The following is a 20,733-nucleotide window of genomic DNA, read 5'->3' on the forward strand; positions in this document are numbered from 1 at the left end:
AATCCAGTCCAGCACATCTAGACTGTCCCGGAGCTGACTGATGCTTTAATCCAGGACTGGGAGGAGATCCCTCAGGAGAACTTCCACCGCCTCATCAGGAGCACGCCCAGGCGTTGTAGGGAGGTCATACAGGCACGTGGAGGACACACACACTGCTGAGCCTCATTCTGACTTGTCTTGAGGAACTTCCACTCAGGTTGGATCAGCCTGTGATGTGATTTTCCACTTTTATTTTGAGTATGGTTCCAAATCCAGACCTCCATGGGTTAATAATTTTGATTTACATTGATCATTTTTATGTTATTTTGTTCTCAACATATTCCACTAAGTAATGAATGAATAATTTCAACTGGAATGTTTCATTCAATGAGATCTAGGAGGTGTTGTTTTAGAGTTTTTTGAGCAGTGTACGTTGAAGTGTGTGTTTAAGTCTGCTTTGGTCCAACGGCACACCCTGCTGGCCACAGACGGCATTACACCCTACAGTTTATTATTAAACCTTACAGTTAATTTAGTCAACAATTCAAATGTTTTTATTTGTTTTTGTTTCAGATTTTTTTTCTCAGTGCGGTGGTGATGTCATCATGTGGCACTGGGTGTCCTGGGAACCAGGTGCATGCTGGGAGTCTGAGTCATCTGTTGAGATATTGTGTGTCAGTTTTTGTAAGCGACCAAATTTAGCTAAAAATCATCCAAATTAAATGTTTGCAGCAACAAGATTCTGGCGTTTTACTCACATGTGACCAGCAGTCACATGACAAATATCCAGGAAGTGATTGGCTCTCTATTAGCAGCAGCAGCAGAGGGTGCGTACCTGCAGGACTCAGCCCCGTCTTTCCGCTGTCCTCACTGGCTGCTGGTGGTGAGAGCTTCTCCCAGCGCCTGGATGAAGCGATGGACGTCAGTGAAGGAGTTGTAGAGCGGCACCGGAGCCACGCGCAGCACGCTGGGCTCCCTCATGTCCAACTGATGACACAGGAAATCACAGCAATGAGGAAAAAGTGTCGCTTCCTGCATCATGTAGGCGTCTGCCACTCACAGAGACGCCCCTCTTCTCCAGCTCCTGGAAGAGTCTCCTGATGGGCACGGAGAAGGAGAGCGACAGCTGGCAGCCTCTCTGCTGCGGGTCCGACGGCGTGATGATGTGGACGTGAGGCTTGTCAGGCCGGGCCGGGTCCTTAGTGTAGTAGTGCTGCACCAGGTACTCGAGGTACCCCGTCAGCAGCAGGGACTTCCTGCGCAGCGCCTGCATGTTGGTCATGTTAAACACCTGGCAAAATAAAAACATGGCGTCAGCGAGAAAAGACTGGAAACGCAGACGTCATGCAAACCTGCAGTACCTCCAGACTGGCCTGCAGGGGGCAGACCAGCAGGATGGGTTGGTTGGACAGTCTGAAGCCGCTGACCCCGGACTGCAGCTCCAACACTGAGAACAGAGAAAACCTGCAGGTGTAATGTCCAGTGAGGCCACAAGATGGCAGCAGAGAGCGGCGCTTTACCATTAGTCATGTGGAACCGGGTTTTCAGGTCATGTCCCCACCATCCCAGCAGTCTGAAGGAGAGTCAATACAACCTGATGTTATAATAAAAGGAAGGAGGAGGAGGAGGAGGAGGAGGAGGAGGAGGATGAAGAGGAGGAGGAGGAGGAGGAGGAGGAGGAGGAGGAGGAGGAGGATGAAGAGGAGGAGGAGGAGGAGGAGGAGGGTGAAGAGGAGGAGGAGGAGGAGGAGGGTGAAGAGGAGGAGGAGGAGGATGAAGAGGAGGAGGAGGAGGAGGAGGAGGAGGAGGATGAAGAGGAGGAGGAGGAGGAGGAGGAAGAGGAGGAGGAGGAGGAGCTCTTACGCTGGTTTGATGGTGTGTTTGTGCTTTTCGTGGACGAACGCTCCGGCTAGACCTCCAGCGCCTGAGTTTATGTACTGCAAAGCGACAGGAAGGTCATCACACACACGCCGCCTCATTCAGAATGTCACTTCCTGTCAGCTGACCTTGTAGGAGCACCAGCAGGCGAAGTCGACGCCCCAGTCGTGAAGCTTCAGCTCGGCGTTCCCCGCAGCGTGGGCGCAGTCGAAGCCGACATAACAGCCCTGAAAGACAGAGACAGAGACCTCAGACGAGCGCAGGGACGCCGTCGGAGCGTGTCTGTGGACGCCCCCCCCCTCCTGTTACCTTCCTCTGACCGGCCTCGGTGATGGCGGCCATGTTGAAGAGCTGGCCCGTGTAATACTGAACGCCGCTAAACATCACCACAGCGATGGTGTCGCCTTCCTTCTCGATGACCTCCAGGATGTCCTCAGTCCTCAGAGTGTCCTCTCCCTGAGCACAGAGACACCTTTGAAACACAAAGACTTAAAACCTGAGCAGCAAAAGAGGGACATGTAGAAGAGCAGACCGGTCTGGGGGACAGCAGCAGCATGCTCTGCTGAGGGTCAAATCCTCGCAGGCGGATCTGAGACTCCACGGCGTACTGAGGACAAAGGAGACAGAGACAGCCTCTGCTGAACCAGGTTCCCTCTGAGCTGGACTCAAAGTTCAGGACTTGTGGGCAAACAGAGCGGGGCACTCACGTGGTCTGAGGGGAAGGCCTTGTCCTCCAGGAGGATTCTGTGTCGAGCGGCGGTGGGCTGGTAGAAGGAGAGCTGCAGGACAAGAAACAGGAAGCGTGACGCTGTGGCGAGTTTCATCATCTGTGTTATAAGAAGAGAAAGCGGCGGCGGCGGCGGCGGCGGCGGCGGCGGCTTACCAGCAGGAGGTGCAGGTTCACCGTCAGGCCGTTCATCAGAGCCACCTCCTCAGGCTTAGCTCCTGAGAGGGTCAGAAAGGAAACAGGGTGAGATGTGGAGACCATCAGAAGCAGATCAATAACTGAACCTCCTCGGGTGTCTATCAGGACGTGTGTGGAGCTGCAGCCATTGGACTCAGGTGGAACCAGTCCAACAAAAACCCAGAGACCAGTCTAAAGACGGCACAGGGAGGAGGGGGCCGGTCGGAGGTCTCACCCACAACGTTCGCCATCATCTCCTCGATGTTGTTCTCAGCCCAGGCCCAAGGTCGTGACCCTTCGGTGTGTCCGTGGACGCCCCTGTAAAAGAGGACATTCAGGTCCGACCCTCCTGCTGACCATGAACAGAGAGCTCACCTACATCTTGGCCCACTTCTCCAGCTCCTCGCTCAGGTAGGCCCGGGCCATCTTCGGCTGAAGCCCGAGCGAGTTCCCCACCAGGTAGATGCAGTCCTGAGAGCCGTCCACCAGCGAGAGGTCAGCTGCAGAAACATCACAGTGAGCAACAGGCCGCACAAACCCCCATAATCCCTCTGTGCCCGGAGACTCACAGGGGGGCAGGTCCGCCACCTTAGGCAGCAGGAAGCTCTCCCGGAGGTGCCGCAGCTCGTCGTGTTCGTCCAGGTACGCAGCCACCTGTGGAGCCGTGGGCCGGCAGCCCAGCGCCGCCGCCACGCGCTCCAACGTCTCTCTGGGGTTCGAGGTGTCAAACTTGTCCATGGCGGCGGTGACAGGAGGACGTCCTTTTATTCTGAAGGGTTAAAAAAGACGTGCAGCACACAGTGGAGGCTGTGGAGTACTCACAGTGTGGAGGCGAGCGTCCTCTCCTCGGACAGCAGCGCGTGGATCCTCTACAAACGCTCTTTAACCCTTCGGGTTAATCATTGCTCACATAAGATAAAAAACAAACAGAGTCTCCTCGTTAACTCTTTGTGGATCAGATTTAAACCCAGGCTGAGGTTAAATCTGCCACACAGGAAACAAAACCAGTTCCCCTTTGTGGTTTCCCTTTTGTCCAGGCGTGTGTGTGTTTTGTGTGTGTGTGTGTGGTGTCATGTTCCGACAGCAGGAAACAGAAAGTCTGACTCACCGGTGATTTTACTTCCTAAAATTCTAGTCTGATGTAGGGGAGCTGTAGGTTCTGCTGTTCTGTCTCGTCTCCACTAGATGGCAGCAGAGTCCTCTGAGGAACTAAAGCAGGAAGATAAAGGGTTAATTTGTGGACTTGTAAACAAACACTGTGATGGTCAGAACTGTCTATGAATGAAGTATAACTTAACCCTAGCTGTCACAGTCCTCCTCACCAGCTGACCTCGCCGCTCGGGGATGAAGACGTAGCGGCGTCCAGGTCGCGGCGAGTGACCCCAGACATCTTCAGGGTGACTCACGACTTTACAACCAATGTGCTGTCAAGATGTTTGGGGGCATCTCGCTGCTTGTTGTTTCTCACAGTGACATCTGGAAGCGCTTTAAGGAGGAAAGCTGCCGCCTCCACCGCCGCCTCCTGAAGCCCGTCGGTTCCCAGGGCACAGACTTCAAAAGGAGGCAGCAGATCGTGTGCCTCCTCATCGTCAGTGTGACGTGGCTGCAGCACACAGCTGGGAGAGGAAGGTACAGGCAGTCTGAGCCTGTGACTCCTGAAACAAACAAGCAGAGAAAGGGGTCACTGAGGGGTTAAGGCGGACTTTAACCCAGCCCTGGAGAGGAGACCGCACAGAAGAGGAAGAGGAGGAAGAGTCTCTGAATGGAGGTGAAGGGACCTTCTCACAGAAACCTGTCCCCCCTCTCAGGCTCTGAACACCTGCAGCTGCTCTCAGGTCTGTTATTTAGTGGAAAGGTATGTCGTCCTGCCTGCACCTGATATTTACCCCTAAACACACACACACACACACACACACACACACACACACACACACACACACACACACACACACACAGTCTAAATGCAATAAATTCAAATATTGATGTTTATCGAAATCGAAGTTATTTCTAACATTAAACTTCTTTTTGTTCCACTTCGTGCGCATCTTTTTATCCTCGTGCTCCCTCTCCTCCTCCTCCCTCCCCCGTTCCTCCCTCTCCTCCTCCTCCCTCCCCCGCTCCTCCTCCCTCTCCTCCTCCTCTCTTTTGTCATCCCTGCGCGCTGCGGAAAGTTTAGTCTCCGGTCGGAGCGCAGCGCACGCACGCTTCTACCTCTGGATCAGTTTGCGCCACTTTTTTCCCGGTTGAATTTCTGCGCACTTTTCAATGGGACCCGGTGATTGAGGAGATCCTGCTGCCGCTAGTCACACACACATCCGCAGCCATGGTGTCGGTGTCGGTGTTTTGCGCCTTTGGTTCGGTCCGTGGACTTTTACGCATCGCTCTGCTGTGCTTAGCGCAATTAGCGGCGGTAGCGCAACACGGTAAGTGCACATAAAACTGTTTAAATGTCTAATTTAAGAAGAGAAAACAGGAAGAAAGGTGCAGTAAAAAACAGGAGGTGCTGCGTGTGTGCAGAGCGGCGCGCATTCCCATCAGTCAGCGCCAGATGAGAGCAGAGCAGAGGACAGAGAGTGGGAGGCTGAGGACATGAGTCCACCGCAGCTCTCTGAAGCGTCTCCGCGTCACCGCAGGAGACAGGAGCTCTCACAGCAGCAGGGGAGCGTGTAAACAAGTGACCCAGTAAACAAGCTGCTCTCTGGGTGGCCACTGTAACAGGAGCACAACAGGTTAATGACTCCAGTGTTTGTCCAGCTGTCAGAAACAAGACAGCTTCAGCTGTGTGTGTGAGAGAGACTTACCTGTCCCTGTCTCCGGGGCGTCCAACAGCACATCAAAGTATGCAGTCGTAAACGTTAAGGCCGGGCATCATAAAGTGAAACACACACACACTTTGAAGAGCGTCTCCTGCTTCTGTGACATCAGGTATCTCTCGGCACAGGTTTGTCCTGACTCCTGATGAGTCCCTGAACGCATCATGTTGTTATTGATGCTTCTCACAGAGCTCACCTCGCTCTCTAATCAGACATGTGATGTTGTGTGTGTCTTGTGCGCCGCTCACTCTTAGTCTTCAGGACTCGTCTGAGCCAGAATGTAGAAAATATGACAGGATATCAGCGCCCCCCCCCCCCCTGTAAACCATACAGAGCGTCTGCTCGCCCTCTGACGGACGCCACGCTCTTCCACATTAATCGTCCTCCCTGCTGAGTTGCTGCACATCTGGGCTGCTCAGGGCCTCCTTCCCAGTAGGATCTCCTCCCTCCTGTGACCGGTTCATTAGCTCACCCCCTCTGCGTCTCCTCCTCCTCCCCTTCCTCCCCTCCAGCTCTGTAAACTCATTAAGCCGCCAATTTGAACAGTTAACAGGCCTCTCTCTGGAACAGCCTGGCTGTTTGAACGACCTGTGACCTCGGCTCTTGTCAGCACAGCTTCCAGACGAGGTGTACCCTCAGAGAGGCGCTGCTGTAAACAAAGGCCTTTGCTTTCAAGAGCCTGTCAACGTGAAGACCGGCCTGTAAGGCCTTGTTTAGGCTTGGGATCACTGGCAGTAACTTCACCCTGTCCATTCATGGCTTCGCCTGTCTCCTGAATACCCCGGCTGTGGTGAGCGTTTACTCAGACCGGCCCTGTGGGAGTAAAAATCTTCTTTTTGTTCAGGTTTGTTAACAAAGACCTCACAGGTCTGTGCTCAGACAGCTTCAGCCTCCAGCTGCAGGCCGTGTTCATGCACTGGAATGTCTGTTATTCTCGGCACTTTAGATAACCTGTGGGCTGAAATGCCCCTCCCCCTGCTCACCTCTGGTCAGGTAGATCAAAAGATTCTGGAGGGAGAGCAGGAGCTCTGTTGTGTTGTCTGGACTCTAACGGCTCCTCCTCCTTAGTCTGGTGTCCTTGTCTCTCTCTCAGCTCCAGAGTGTCTCCCAGGAGGCCACCAGACGCTGCGCAGCGCTTATCGCAGCGTGGACTTTGACTCCACCGAGATCCAGAACACAGCTATCCAGGACCTGATCTGTGACCACTCGCTGTCGCCAGGCTGGTACAGGTTCAGGATCAACAACAAGCCGGCGGAGATGCCGACCACCTGTGTCGAGGTAACATGGCTGCCAAACATCTGGCATCCAGTGGATGGGTATAATGAGCGCCTCCAGTCTAGGAGCAGGGTATAATAACCCCTCTTGCGAGCAGGTAATGAGTGTTTCTGTCCTCGGCTCCCCTGCAGATGAACCGCTGTGGCACTCAGGCTCCGGTGTGGCTGTCCCTGAAGGACGCCTCCCTGCCGCGGCCCGGAGAGGTGCGCCAGCTCTCTGCCTGCGCCACCTGGCAGTTCTTCCACGGCAGCGCCAAAGACTGCTGCCTCTTCCGCATCCCCGTCACCGTGCGGAACTGCGGCGACTTCAAGGTCTACTACCTGCAGCCGACACAGGGGTGCATGGGGTACTGTGCAAAAGGTAAACATCCAGAAACCCTCAGTCTGCCACAGAGATGCTTCTTCTGATGAAAGATTTCATGTTTCAGCCGCTCCAGATGTGGGGTCCAGGCTCTGCCCGCCGGGGGAGGTGGAAGTCAACGGCCGCTGCAGAGGTACCAGACCGAAAACATGTGCTCCCATGTGGCGAACAAAAGCCTGATCAGTCACCACTTCTGTGTTTCCAGCTACCATCCCATCCCTGCCTGTCCGGCCGGTCATCACCCCCGAGCTCGTCGGCCCCAGCGTTCACCTGAGGTGCTCCTTCATCCCGCCGCCGTGGAGCCAGACGCTAGGCTTCCAGGTGGTTTGGGCCAGACGCATCGGCCACAGCATGAAGGCCGAGATCAGGCAGGAATCCACGCTGAAGCCCTTCTCTTTGGTGGAGATGGATGGCGTCCACTTCAGGCTCGGAGAGACGGTAATTCCTGCCAGACGGCGCTGAAATGAAGCACATGTGGGGCGGTGGGTTTGACCCTCCGAGCGGGCAGCGTAAGCCGCGGATCACGCTGACCTCTCTTGAAGAGGTTCAGCGTTACAAAATGAAGGCAGAAAAGCAATATGAGGGAGGAGGGAGGGGGTTAAATCAGTTGCAGGTTGGGGCAGCCGTGCTGCACATGGGCCTCATTTAACCCTTGAATCTTCACAGCAAGTTATTTCCACACACAAGCTGCCCCTGCTCAGTGTCGCGTCCTTCCTGCAGTAACAACTGTTATGATGAACCTTCTTCTTCTCTCCCGCACATCAGCACCACACACTCAGCCCGCTGACGGCGCTCATCATCTGCTGTGGTGATGTCACCGGTGCAGCTGTTGTGTGTTTTGATCGAACAAACGCAGTCAGTTGTGGAAATAATGTTTTTTTTTTCCTGCAGTTCTCCTGCAGCGTGTCGACGTTCACAGCGAACTCCAGCCACACCAGGTCTGCTCCGAAGGAGAGCGAGAGTTTCTACGCAGGCCTGAAGGTAAACATCCCTCAGACACACACCGAGAAGCAAACAAGCAAACCTGACCATCATCTTCCTCCTCAGTTTTTTCCAGATTCGCTGCACATAGCAGAGAACAGCAAGGAGCATGAGGTGACGGTCCACAGCACGGTGCCCGTCCCCTGCTTCAGCTCCGAGCTCGGCCGTCAGTGTGGAGTCCCCCTCAGTCTGAGCGTGCACGATCCAGGTCAGCGTCGTTCTCACAGCTTCCTGCTGGATAATTAAAGGGTCCTGTGTTCACATCCTCCTCCCTGCCCCTGTCATTCTGTCCGTTAACACCACTTCACGGCTGTGTTGATGTCCACAGACAGCCTTGGACCTGAGGCCTCCAACGTGGTGCTGTCCGCCTGCCAGGTGGAGCTCCAGCCCAGCACCTGCAGCGCCAGCAGCTGTGGCCGCGCGACGTTTTTCCTCACCGCCGTCACCGACTTCACGCGAGACGGAAACCGCCTGAGCCTGGTCGGCGTTCTTCCCGGATCCACCGCACCCCGGCTGTGGAGGAGCTACGTCCCAACGTCTCTGAAAGTGAGTGCAAAGGTCAAAGGTCTGGGGACACAGAGAAGGTTTTAGTAGTTTAGGGGTTCTGATAAAGTCCAATAGTGAACCATATGTAGGATGAGAACCCAGAGGAAGGTTCAGGAAAGACTGGAATCAGAGTGATATAATCAGCGAAGTATTACTTTAATTAGAGAGCTGATGGCTCCTGAAGTCTGTCTGCTGTGGACATGTACACACAATCATCCCGTTCTTCACGAGGCCGAACGTGTGCTGGAGTAATTTAGAGAGTTATGTAAGGCGTGATGTCAGCCTGCAGACAGGGTGTCTCTGAGCGGCCTGATGCCCATCTGTTAATGCTGAAAACATCAAAGTACGAGCAGAGAGGGCCAAAGGGTGCCGCCCCCTTCACCTTTGTTCTCTGCCCTCAGGTCACAGTGCAGGACGTCCCCACTTCCATCTGCTACTCTCTGACTGACCCGCATGTCATTACACTGGATGGCAGGTAACTGACCTCCTGATCAGCTGTCAGTCCATTACCTGACGGTCACTTCATCACGGTGAAACGTACCTGTGTGTGCAGGCGTTATGAGAACCACCAGACCGGCACCTTCGTCCTGTACCGGAGCCTCTCCAGGGAGTTTGAGGTCCACTCTCGGCAGTGGGACTGCGGCAGCCGGCACTACTCCGTCTCCTGTAACTGTGGTGTGGCGGTACGAGAGGGGAACGAGGTCGCCGTCTTCGACATGTGCAACGGCCAGCCGCAGGAGACCAGGCCGCAGCTCACGCTGAAGAACCTGAGCGGCGGAGAGGGAAGCCGGCTCCGGGTGTTAGAGTCCCACCAGGGGAAGAAGGTCACCGTAGGTATCCGAACGTTTTGACACTGGAGAATCATCACGTCTGACTTCCACTGATGAGCTGATGTTAATAACGGTTCTCCCATCACAGCTCCTCTTTCCCTCCGGGGCCTTTGTCCGGGCCGACGTTGGTGACTGGGGGATGAGCCTGTCTGTCCGTGCTCCCAGTGTTGACTTTGGCAGCACTCAGGGCCTCTGCGGCACCTTCGACCGCAACGGGAACAACGACTTCCACGGCTCTGACGGCGGCTCCTTCGGCCCAGAAGACCTACATCGCTTCATAGAGGGCTGGAGGTCCGTCTGTGACAACCATTCGTACTTCTGCTGAAATTCTGCATTGCACCAAAAACCTCTTTGTTTCTGTTTTCTGTGTTAGGATTGCTCCCGGTGAGAGTTTGTTTGACAAAACGCCTCCTGGGACGACACAGGAGGTGCGGAGGCCTTTCTGCCAGTGCCAGAAAGGATACAGCACCTCCCAGCAGGCCGGCAGAGGGATGAGGAGCTCGTACGATCCTTCCGCTCACTCTGACTGCATCGCATATGATAACGTGGATTATACATCTGTGCTTCCCTCCATGGACACGACAGTGGAACACATCAAGAGCCCAGAAGGAGAGGAGAGGATCCTGGACATGTCTGCCTTCAGTCATCCTCTGGAGAGGAGGCACCTTTGGTTCCATGGCGAGAACGACGGTGATCTTGAGCTGCCCAGTGAGTTCAGGGAGGATCTGCTACTTTCAGCTAAAAGGCCAAAAAGACAAGCGCCGTTTGAATTCCAGCCTGTCTTCACTGCACAGGGCCTCAGCCAGGCCCACCTGGAGAGCCTCGCCTACTTCTTCCCAGAGGATCACCTAGCGGAAGCTCGACCGGAGGTGCAACCCCAGTGGCCCACGCCGAGTGGCCTGACCTCGGCCAAAGCCCTGGAAGTGTGTCAGATGGCTCTGGCTAATTCCACTGTAGGCGCGGTGTGCAGGGGGCTGCTGGGACGCCGCCTGGACGAGGCTGTCGACCTCTGCATGCTGGACCTGCAGCTGAAAGACGACCTGGGCTGGGAGGAGGCGCTGCTGCCGTACCTGGAGAACGAGTGCGAGAGGCGGCTGCTGGAAAACCGGACGCAGAGAGCGCTGGAGGTGGGCAGCCCCCCGGGAGCATCCGGGGAGGTGGTGATGGCGCTCCGCTGCCCCAACTTCTGCAACGGAAACGGGGAGTGCACAGAGTGGGGCTGCCAGTGTTACCCCAGCCACAGCTTCCACGACTGCAGCCTGGCCATCAGTGAGTACCCAGAAGTCTCTGTTCCCCTGTACAACCTGAGCAGTTAACTGTCGGCACTTTGCAGGCCAGCCGGTCGAGATAACAGACTTGGAGAACAGCGGTCTGTGTGACATCCGAGCCTTCGACTGCCGCAGCGTCCGGGTCTTTGGGCTGGGCTTCATCGACTCTCCTGACCTGAGCTGCCACGCCACCAGGCTGAAGGTGAGAAAAGGCAAGAGAAAAGCTTCAAGCTGAGTAAAAGTCAGATCATTTTTAACGTCTTTCCACAGTACATGAACAAAGGCTGGATTCCAGGCGAAAAACAGCGAACCAAAGCCACCTTCCTCAGCTCCAAGGCTTTAGACTGCGCCGTGCCGTCTCTGAGCAGCACGGCCGTCAGCACCGAAGACTTCATGATGGACGACACACCGTACGCACGCTGGGAGATTAAGGCAAGTTCTCAGATGATCCAGGTGTTACAGAGGCTTTAGTTTCTCTCTATAATATGTCTCCAATCTCTGAGCAGGTGACCAACGACGGCTCCCAGTACAGCCAGGCAAAGGTGCTGACCATCTACGACGGCGTTTGCCAGGTCTGCGAGGCGTCGCGCTCAGGACTCTGCAAATTAAAGGTAACTCAGGAAACTGCCTCAGTCAGCTGATGCACCTGCTAAACCAATCTTTCTCTGTCCCTGTTGTCCAGGACCAGACCTGCAACATCGACGGGATGTGCTTTGCAGCAGGGGACTCCAATCCCAGCAGCCCTTGTCTGCTCTGCAACCCCGACACCTCCAAATTCACCTGGTCTGTGAATCAAGGTACAAACCAGGAACCGTGGTTTTATGCTGCTGAATCCGTCTTTCTGCTGCGGTGTCTCAGTGTATTAGTGCAGTCTGTCCCTGTGGTAGCCGTCCAGCTGCGGCCCTGTTTGTCTCCATTAGCTGATCAAAGGAGAGGGGGTTTAGGTTTCCCAGCATGCCCTGACCTGTCGCTTAACCACTCAGAGAGAGAGAGCAGAGCAGAGGGGGTAAATCACATGGCTGAAAACCATCCAGAACAATAACAAGGCAGCTCAGCGAGAACCGAGAACAGCTCTGGGTTTTCTTTTATAGGACAGATTTCCTCAGACTGTTTCCAAGGACTGAACATCTGCGTGAAGTTGAAGTTGGAAAGAAAAGCTCCAAAGTCTTCCAGCCCGTCATGTGCATGAATGTTAACAATGATCTTTTCAGGCTGGAGGAAGTGTTTTGCCAAAGAACAGCAGATCAGAAGGTTTTCCTCCAATTTCTCTTTCCAGTCAACGAACCTCCGACTTTCCACCAACCTCAGAGCGACCTGAAGACGTTCGCCGGGGAGAACTTTGTCTTCCAGTTTGCTGCGTCGGATCCAGAGGGTTCAGCGCTCCTATTCCAGATGGAGGAAGGGCCAAAGGGGGTGATGCTGTCCCCTGCGGGCCTCCTCATCTGGAGGGTTCCTCAGGAGGAGGAGGAGGGGCGCCGGGCGAGCCACTCTGTCCGCTTCACGCTGTCCGACGAGTGCAACGCCCAGAGCACCTTCACCGTGGAGGTAGTGACGGAGCCGTCAGACACGTTCATTAAAACCAGAACAGGCATCAGCTGCTGCTTCCTCTCTGACACAGATGGTCGTGGTGCCGTGCGGCTGTCAGAACGGAGGCATGTGCGTGACGGATGTCAACTTTCCTGCGGGGAGCGGGAGGTACCTGTGTGTGTGTCCTGAGGGGAAGCAGGGCGATCTCTGCGACAAGGACGTGGACGAGTGTGTGTCAGGTCCGTGCTCCTCTGGCAAGTGCATCAACACAGACTGGGGGTACAGATGCGAGTGTCCTGCTGGACTGAGAGGTAAGAAGGACGCAAAATCCATCACAGTTCATGAACACAACAACCTGAGTGTGTGTATGTGTGTGTGTGGCAGGACGGACGTGTCTGGAGGATATCAACGAGTGTGAAAGGAAGCCCTGTTTTCCAGGAGTCCAGTGCTTCAACAGCTTTGGCTCCTACGGCTGCGGCCCCTGCCCCAAAGGCATGCTGGGAAACGGGACATTTTGTTCTGGTAAGATAATCAAAAACAAACACGTCGAAGCACCGTCGTGTAACACGAGGTGTTTACATCAGTACAACAGCAGGTCCAGCTTTGCTGAATCTGGTGTCCAGCCCCGAGACCTGAAGCCAAAAAACATAAAGCAAAGGCGGATTTTCTGATTTTCTTTGGTGCCTGGAGCGATAAAAAAAGACGGAATCAGACATTAAACGTCAGTCTGAGTGAAGCAGTTCCTCCTCCGTGTAGTTTGTGTTCACACTAACAAGATAAAGTCAGCAGCAGTAACCCTAACCCTTGTCATCATCAATCACTGCTACATGCACCAAAGTCCCGCCTCTTCTTTTAAATGTGAGTAATTCCAGATTACAGCGTCAGATAAAGCAGCATTTAATCTGAGTCCCTCTTCATGCAGCAGTCCTCAGGCCGGCCACCACCGTCTCTTCCACATCTGCTCCTCGCACCACTGTCTACAAGACTCCAGATGTTCTGCCGCAGCTGCCCAACGCCAGGACAGACACCTCCGGGAAAACCTCAAACATCAGCTCAACTCAGACGAGGCCCGATGAGGCGGGGAAGACAACAGACCTCCAAACTAAGACCACCACCTGGAGGAGGCCTCCAGGGGTCACAGCACCCCACCTGACCAGCGCAGCCTCAGACAGGACGACTAAAATCAGCCCCACACGAGGAAAAGCTTGGTCTTTAACTCCACCCGCTGCAGGTAAGACGGCGTCTCAACACATCGGGAGGCTTCGGGGTGTGTTGACACACTGACAGATGCAGTCTGTGTCTTCCAGGATCAGCCGACGTATCAGCCACATGTGCGAGCAGGCCCTGCTTCCCCGGCGTCCAGTGCATCAACCGCAGGCCGCCACACGTGGGCTACGTCTGCGGACGCTGCCCGCCCGGGCTCTACGGGAACGGACGCGTCTGCATGAAGAACTCCAAAGAGGGTAAAAGAGTCGCTCCTCCAACGTCTTCTGTGTTTCTGTGAGAAAATAAATCAGGAATGTGAGTCCTCTGAACGATGTGGCTGCTTCTAAGAGGTCTTCTGTTCCTCTGGTTTTCTTTTTATGTGTGTTTCTTAATTGGAAGGAATGTCCTTTATTGCAGCAGATAAATCAGTTAGAGGTCTGGGCTTTCAGCAGGGGACTGCTTAGCGTTGTTTCTCACGGAGACTCCCACAGACTCATGTGACCTCCTGTCCCTCCCCAGCATCCAATCACCTCCCTCAGCAGCTTCAGCAGACGCTCAGTAAGACCAGCCGGGCCGCGCAGGCGAGCAGCAGCATCAGCAGGAGCAGCAAGGTCTCCCAGCTCCACCTGCCCAACCTGCCCCCCCGCCACGCCATCAAACACCTGTCCTCGTCCGTCACCAGAGCGAACCGCGACAACGTTCCCACGTTAGGCAGAGGAGGCGGGACCGGAAGGAGGGAGGCGGTCACTGCGCCGTTGAGGGATGTTCCTGTCGCCGCCCTCCATGTGACGGGGAGTACTCACACCACCCATCAGGCTGTGAGGGAGTATGTGGCGCCACACGTGGCGGTCTCTAAGGTGAGGCGATCATTTCTGTTGCTTTGATCAAAGCAGACATCCGTTAACATCTTTATCTCCCAGAAGCACGAAGGAGCACCGACCAGAGCCACGCCAGTGACTCCACCCACTCCTCGCCTCTCCACTCAGTTTGGCAGAGTAACGCCACCCAAACAGACCTCCCCGCCCCAGCTCAACCACCTGACCTCCACCCAGGCCAAACCCTGGACCCCTTCACGCTCCGCCCTCCCGCTGACGGCGGCCCTCACCGCCCTGTCCTACTCGCTCTCCGAGTCCGAGTTCTCTGCAGACGGAGACGAGGCTGAACCTGGACCGGAGGTGCCACAGATGGTGATGACGCTCACAACGCCGGGAAAGACGGTCCACAGCTCGCCGCTGCAGCCGTGGGTCAGGAGGAGTATAGCCGACACACTTGTGACGACCTGCGCCGACCGGCCATGTTATCCTGGCGTTCAGTGTGAACCAGCCATGGAGGGAGGCTTTCGATGCGGACGGTGTCCTGTGGGATACACCGGGGACGGACGAGCATGTCAGGGTACGCCACACACACACACACACCCGCAGGAACCCACAGGCCAGGTTCCTCCTCAGTGGAACATACCCTGATATCTGACAGGTCTGGGTCCTGCAGTGGAAAAACACCTTTTGTCCAGTGTTGAGAATCCATGTTTAACCGCTCCATGGCGCCCCCTGTCTGTGTGTTTACAGCTGTTTGCAGGCACACATGTGGAAGGAACATGGAGTGCGCTGCGCCCAACACGTGCCGCTGCAAACCAGGCTTCACCGGGCTGAACTGCCAGACAGGTAGAAGGTCAAATCAACACGTCTGTGCATTTTGATTGGTTTGTATTGATCCATATTTACATTTTTTGAAGCTATCTGTGACCCGGAGTGTGTGAACGGCGGCGTGTGCATCGCTCCAGGTGTGTGTCAGTGTCCTCCAGGCTTCCACGGAGACACGTGTGATGAAGGTAAAGCCTCCCGGGAGATGTAAGGTCACACGTTAAAGGATGATGGTGATGATGTGGCTCCGTGTGTGCAGCTCTGTGCAGGTCACCCTGTGAGAACGGAGGCAGCTGTGTGGGGCTGCAGACCTGCTCCTGTCCTTACGGCTTCGTGGGTCCTCGCTGTGAGACGAGTGAGTCCAGAGACTCTTCTTTGTTGTGTCTTTAACAGTGTTGGTGTGTTAAACGTGTTTTGTCGGTCACAGTGGTGTGCAGCCGTCACTGCCACAACGGAGGCCAGTGTGTGTCTCCGGACGAGTGCACGTGTCTCCCAGGCTGGACCGGACCGTCCTGTGAGACAGGTGAGACAAATGATGTCATGTTAAGGTGAAGAGCGTGACTGCTGTAAACGCTGCTGTCCTCGCTCCGCAGCGCTCTGCTCTCCCGTCTGTCTGAACGGCGGCTCCTGTGTTCGCCCCAACGCCTGCGACTGTCCGCACGGCTTCTACGGAGCGCAGTGTCAGAACGGTGAGGACGGAGGCAAACTCACCACGGCTGGTTTTTAAAGCATCACCCTCACCTCCTCTTCTTCTTCCTCCTCTCTGCAGCCGTCTGCAGCCCTCCGTGTAAAAACGGCGGCCTGTGCATGAGGAACAACGTCTGCTCCTGTCTGCAGGGATACATGGGGCGGCGCTGCGAGAGAAGTCAGTGCCGCTTGTTCTTCTTCTTCTTCTTCTTCTTCTTCTTCTTCTTCTTATTTTCTGTGGTTTTAAACGATCCGTTCTCCCACACCAGGCGTGTGTGAGCCCATGTGTATGAACGGCGGCAGGTGTGTCGGTCCAGATGTGTGCGACTGTCCGTCCGGGTGGCGAGGGAAGAGGTGTGACAAACGTGAGTGTGACAGTCATTTGGTGCCGATCACAGACGTGAGGACACGCCACTGAGCGATTAGCGCTGCACTCCGACTCATTCAGCTCAAAATAAGTTAAAGAACTCACCACATCTGGAAACATCCTCGCATCACCTGACTGTCCTCTGTCTCTGCCTCTCAGCCAGCTGCCTCCAGAAGTGTCTGAACGGTGGAGAGTGTGTCGGTCCAAACACCTGCCACTGCGCCAGCGGCTGGCACGGCACGCTGTGCCAGATCCGTGAGTATGACGCCGCACGGAGCCGGCGCCTGATTGGATAAAACGGAAAGTGTAAATATGAGCTGAATGGGTTTCATCTGTTTCAGCTCGCTGTGAAGAGACGTGTCTGTACGGCAGCCGCTGTGTCCGGCCGAACGTCTGCGCCTGTCGGAGCGGGTACTCAGGGTCTCTCTGCTCCAGGAGGGTAAGAAGGTTCAGGATTAATAATCCAGCTTAGATTAAAAGTCTCTGGGTCACATGACTCAGAAAGAATGCTTCACTGCTGCTTCGCTTTTTTGTATCAGCCCGCCACAGATTGACATGTGGGAACACACACACACACACACACGAACACACACGAACACACACAGACACAGACACAAGGGGAAAATGGAAACACCTGAACATTTATTCCTGTGAGCAGTTACAGATGATGCTGGAGCTGCATTCCAGCCTCACAGTTCACTTTCTGAGGTTTATGAATAGAAACTCACCGACTGCTTCGAGGTTTTTCTGCTCCAGCCGGGAGGAATTCCTGAAGGGAGAGAAAGAAAATGACTCAGAGACGCACACAAACACACACAGGGCTGACCAAAGGAGGAAGAGCACATCAAATCATCAATAAGATGAAGAAGATGCTAAAAAAGAGTCAAACTTTGTGTTTTTTTGTCTTTTTTTGCAGCTTCCTATCAAACGAGGCTGACGTCGCCACATCGGTCACTTTCAGCCTAGCTTAGCATCAAAGCTAAGCTAGGCTAACATCATCATTACAGCCTCCATGTTCAGGTTTTTTTTGACCACAAACCCAAATGTCTGTCTGAGTATTTATTTATTTGGTTGTTATATATTGTCGTGTATATATCTCAGTCGGTGTATAATCTCTCACTTCTTATCGAACCCTCGTTTATTGGTTGTTTTGTAAGAAAATAAAGATCTTTTAGAGCGAGCGCTTCCCTCAGATTTTCTTTTAGAGTCATGGATCCAACATGGCCACCAGAGGATGAGCTAACGATGAGGCGCAGAAAGCGCTGCTCTTCAGACGGTTAGATTGTGTTGATCCTCTTTAAGGGTTATTCCGGCGCTGCAGTGAGGCATTTGACTTTACCACAAGTTCACAGCCAGCGGGTCGGGGCCACAGGGGCCGCGAGGAAATGAGGATTAAAAGATTAATGAGGCCACATTAGCTCCGCACCAATTAGGATGCCTCTCTGAGAGCAGAGTCCAGAGTTTACTGAGACAAAGAGCGGACCGGTCTGCTGGTGGGAAGCATCCTAAAAACCTCAATGTCATGAAGGACTTTTCTTCTTAAAGTGGCACTTTGAGGCCCCCAAACACTTCTGACCACACTTTCTGTTGAGCCCAACCAGGAATGATCACTGGGGAGCTGCTGCCCTCTTGTGGCGACAAAAAGAAGACAGAAGATTAGAGTGTGACATGATTAAACAAACTTCAGCTCATCTGTCAGTCTGAATGAAACCGAGTACCTGAAGGCTGCTCTGATCCGCTGCAGCCAAACTCACCCACACACACACAGGCAGATATTTATATCCACCCCCAAAGATGGCACTGGTGGACAAGGTGGAGGAAGAGGAGGAGGAGGGGGGGGGGCATGTGTCCATCATGGTGGGCAGACAGACAGACAGCGCGGGTACACCTGGACTCTTCACTCAGTGGAAGCTCAGCGTGGCCAGCCAAGAGCGAGCAAGGTTATCCTGCTTCAGCCTGAGGCCAACACACACACACACACACACACACACAGACACACACACACACACAGAGTTAGACAGCAGACTGAGCAGCAGGTTCATCAGCACAGTCAGAGGGAGGATTAATTCAGATGATGGAGAGGCTGCTCTAATCTGCCTCCTAATAATCTGGTGATACAATAACAATAAAAACAAACTCCTCTGAGTGTGTGTGTTTGAAGTGTGTGCAGCCTTCTTGTGTTATTTTGCATGAAATGGTTCAAATGTCACTTTTTGCGCATGAGTTCAGGTTTTTGTGGGACTGGTCTGGAGGGAAGCCCCATATCGGTCGCTCCTAATATAAACCTGCATCCTTCACCACAACAGGTGCCTCCTCCTCCTCCTCCTCCTCCTCCTCCTCCTCCTCACTTAGGCTCCACCTGTCTTTCCTTTTGCGCAGCGGGCTGGCGACCCAGAAAGCAGCCGTCACTCATTACAAATGGTATGCCGGACGGCGCAAACCCCCTCAGTCACCGGATCGGCGGCAGCTGCTCGGCCCCCGGTGCTATTTTCACCCTCAGGATAAAGTGCTATGCAGTCGCCCGCTCGCCCGCACGGACCCAGCAGCTCCAGTCTGAGCAGAGCAGAGCCAGGATGAAGTCCACAGGCAGCGAGCGCAGCGCGCAACCGGACCCATTCACCTCCGACCTGGACGACATGGACAGCGGCAGCGACAGCTCCACCGGCGGCGGCAGCCCGCGCAGGGAGCCCGGGCAGGATGAGGAGGAGGAGGAAGAGGCGGTGGCCACTCGAGCCGGTGCTCAGAGGCGAAGGAGGAGGCGGAGAAGGAGCAGCGGCGGAGGAGGAGGAGGCGCTGGAGAGGCGCGTCTGCCCGGCGTCAGCAAGCAGAGACAGGCGGCCAACGCGCGGGAGCGGGACCGGACGCACAGCGTGAACACGGCCTTCACGGCGCTGCGCACACTCATTCCCACCGAGCCCGCAGACCGGAAGCTCTCCAAGATAGAGACGCTGCGCCTGGCCTCCAGCTACATCTCACACCTGGCCAACGTGCTGCTGCTGGGGGAGGACTGCCGGGACGGGCAGCCCTGCCTGCGCTACCAGGGCATCCTGCACGGCCCCGCCGCGCTCAGCGCGCCCTCCCTGCGGCCCATCTGCACTTTCTGCCTCAGCAACCAGAGGAAACTGGTGAGTGGCCTTTTACGCAGACAGACACACGCAGTCTTTGCGCCAAAGTCCGCCTGAAAGCGGAGCGCAGGACGCACCTGTGCGGGCTTAATGGCGGGTGGAGGGTCGGCCATGATTAAAGCACCTGTTCCTGCAGTGATTGACAACACAGAATGACAACAGGCCGTGGTGCGTTCAGGGCCCTAGAATTAGTGTAAGGACGCAACATGAACCCAAACAACAGGTCTGAGAGTTTTAGATTAGACTGGCTGTTTAAACTTGGTGCTTTCACTGACCTGCGTAAAACTCAGCGTTTCTTTGCCTCCACAGCTCAGAGATGGAGCGAAGCACTCCACCGCCCTGTGAGTGAAGCGGCTCCAGACAGATGAGGAGCTCCAGCCCTGTTGTTGTTGTTGTTGTTTACATGTAGGACTTTGTACATATATGAAGATCTTTATTTTTGGATTAGATCTATTTTGACTGAAGAGCACTTTCTGTTCCGGTTCATGTGCTTCTGAGCCTCTTGTGTTGTGGTTGAGCTGTAACCTGAGCCGATGTGTAAAGCTGCACCTGACGCGGGGCTATTTTAGGTCCCATGAATAGTCTCCAAACTCCTCCGCACACCCCCACAGACCACTCCTAAAAGAAAAAATAAAACAGTCACATGAAGGAAACTGCTGCGTTACGTTCAGGTACTGTCAGAAATCTCAGCTTTGTATCACCTCGTGTGGTGAACAGCAGGAACTGCAACAACACTGGCAGTAGACCAGGTCCCTACATGTGTGTGTACCTCTGCTCTAATCCTGGCCTGAGGGCTTGAGTTATATTTACTGTTCGGTGAAATGTTTACTTTTGCATCGTTGCACAAAAACAAACAGACGAGCAGAGCTGCAGCGTCCCGCCGGCTCGTCTTCAGCACTCATCTGGAGACTCTAACAGTCAGGATCCCTGCAGACTACCTCAGATCCGTGTTTTCAACATGGCGGCCTACCTCTAAAATCTAATGAAAGAAAGAAAAAATAAGTACTTGAATACCTGACGACTGTGTTCTTTGCACATGGCAAATCCTGAGAAGCTGCTTGAAGAGAAAATGTTATTTTTGTACAATAAAAACATCAAACTGTCGTTTGTGTTCGTCTCATTTGAAACAGTTCGGAGAAACTTAGTTCACTGGAACGGGTCGATACACTGAAAACACACAGCAAGGGTGATTTAAGGACTTTTAAGCCGACGCTGAGCAGCAGCACTTCTGTTTACAAGGGAGTTCTGTGTTTAAATTGTGAAACCGTAGCCTAGTTTTGCAGGAAAGTCACAATTTGTTAACCTTATTCTTAGAAATCTAATTAAATTTAACCCATGTTTTCACAT

General features: G+C 54.3%; 3 protein-coding genes across 5 annotated transcripts; 2 read left to right on the forward strand and 1 right to left on the reverse strand.

The window, feature by feature from the left end:
- Window positions 1–515: 515 nt before the first annotated feature.
- Window positions 516–19,772, reverse strand: kynu (kynureninase). Of its 3 annotated transcripts, XM_028425253.1 has the most exons (19): window positions 19,662–19,772; window positions 17,980–18,217; window positions 17,688–17,889; window positions 16,990–17,030; window positions 4,084–4,416; window positions 3,331–3,970; window positions 3,141–3,261; window positions 2,997–3,079; window positions 2,741–2,802; window positions 2,565–2,636; window positions 2,390–2,464; window positions 2,167–2,313; window positions 1,986–2,084; window positions 1,843–1,916; window positions 1,500–1,552; window positions 1,341–1,426; window positions 1,040–1,270; window positions 815–966; window positions 516–636 (listed from the first exon to the last, which is right to left on the reverse strand). In XM_028425253.1, exons 6-18 carry the CDS (start codon window positions 3,497–3,499, stop codon window positions 847–849), a joined length of 1,392 nt encoding a protein of 463 aa, XP_028281054.1. In that variant the 5' UTR covers window positions 3,500–3,970; window positions 4,084–4,416; window positions 16,990–17,030; window positions 17,688–17,889; window positions 17,980–18,217; window positions 19,662–19,772; the 3' UTR covers window positions 516–636; window positions 815–846. The 3 variants fall into 3 exon arrangements, with proteins under 3 accessions (XP_028281054.1, XP_028281051.1, XP_028281043.1); XM_028425250.1 differs by lacking the exon at window positions 516–636 and having other exon boundaries at window positions 847–966; window positions 4,092–4,416; XM_028425242.1 differs by lacking the exon at window positions 516–636 and having other exon boundaries at window positions 847–966; window positions 4,060–4,416.
- LOC114448297 (von Willebrand factor D and EGF domain-containing protein) lies at window positions 5,049–17,300 on the forward strand. The gene is made up of 33 exons (XM_028425185.1): window positions 5,049–5,184; window positions 6,668–6,852; window positions 6,981–7,209; window positions 7,277–7,342; window positions 7,415–7,647; window positions 8,101–8,190; window positions 8,257–8,398; window positions 8,519–8,736; window positions 9,138–9,211; window positions 9,290–9,566; window positions 9,655–9,857; window positions 9,940–10,835; window positions 10,900–11,036; window positions 11,105–11,266; window positions 11,341–11,445; window positions 11,517–11,631; window positions 12,111–12,379; window positions 12,453–12,672; window positions 12,746–12,883; window positions 13,284–13,592; window positions 13,669–13,824; window positions 14,087–14,424; window positions 14,488–14,959; window positions 15,133–15,228; window positions 15,300–15,395; window positions 15,467–15,562; window positions 15,635–15,730; window positions 15,801–15,896; window positions 15,977–16,072; window positions 16,164–16,259; window positions 16,421–16,516; window positions 16,603–16,700; window positions 17,178–17,300. The coding sequence occupies exons 1-33, from the start codon at window positions 5,085–5,087 to the stop codon at window positions 17,196–17,198; spliced, it is 6,021 nt and encodes a 2,006-aa protein (XP_028280986.1). The 5' UTR covers window positions 5,049–5,084; the 3' UTR covers window positions 17,199–17,300.
- Window positions 18,613–20,490, forward strand: LOC114448372 (transcription factor 15). Its single transcript, XM_028425292.1, has 2 exons — window positions 18,613–19,386; window positions 19,696–20,490. Exons 1-2 carry the CDS (start codon window positions 18,685–18,687, stop codon window positions 19,729–19,731), a joined length of 738 nt encoding a protein of 245 aa, XP_028281093.1. The 5' UTR covers window positions 18,613–18,684; the 3' UTR covers window positions 19,732–20,490.
- The last annotated feature ends 243 nt before the right edge of the window (window positions 20,491–20,733 follow it).

This window comes from Parambassis ranga, chromosome 2 (genome assembly GCF_900634625.1).
Source record: "Parambassis ranga chromosome 2, fParRan2.1, whole genome shotgun sequence".
Lineage (NCBI taxonomy): Eukaryota > Metazoa > Chordata > Actinopteri > Ambassidae > Parambassis > Parambassis ranga.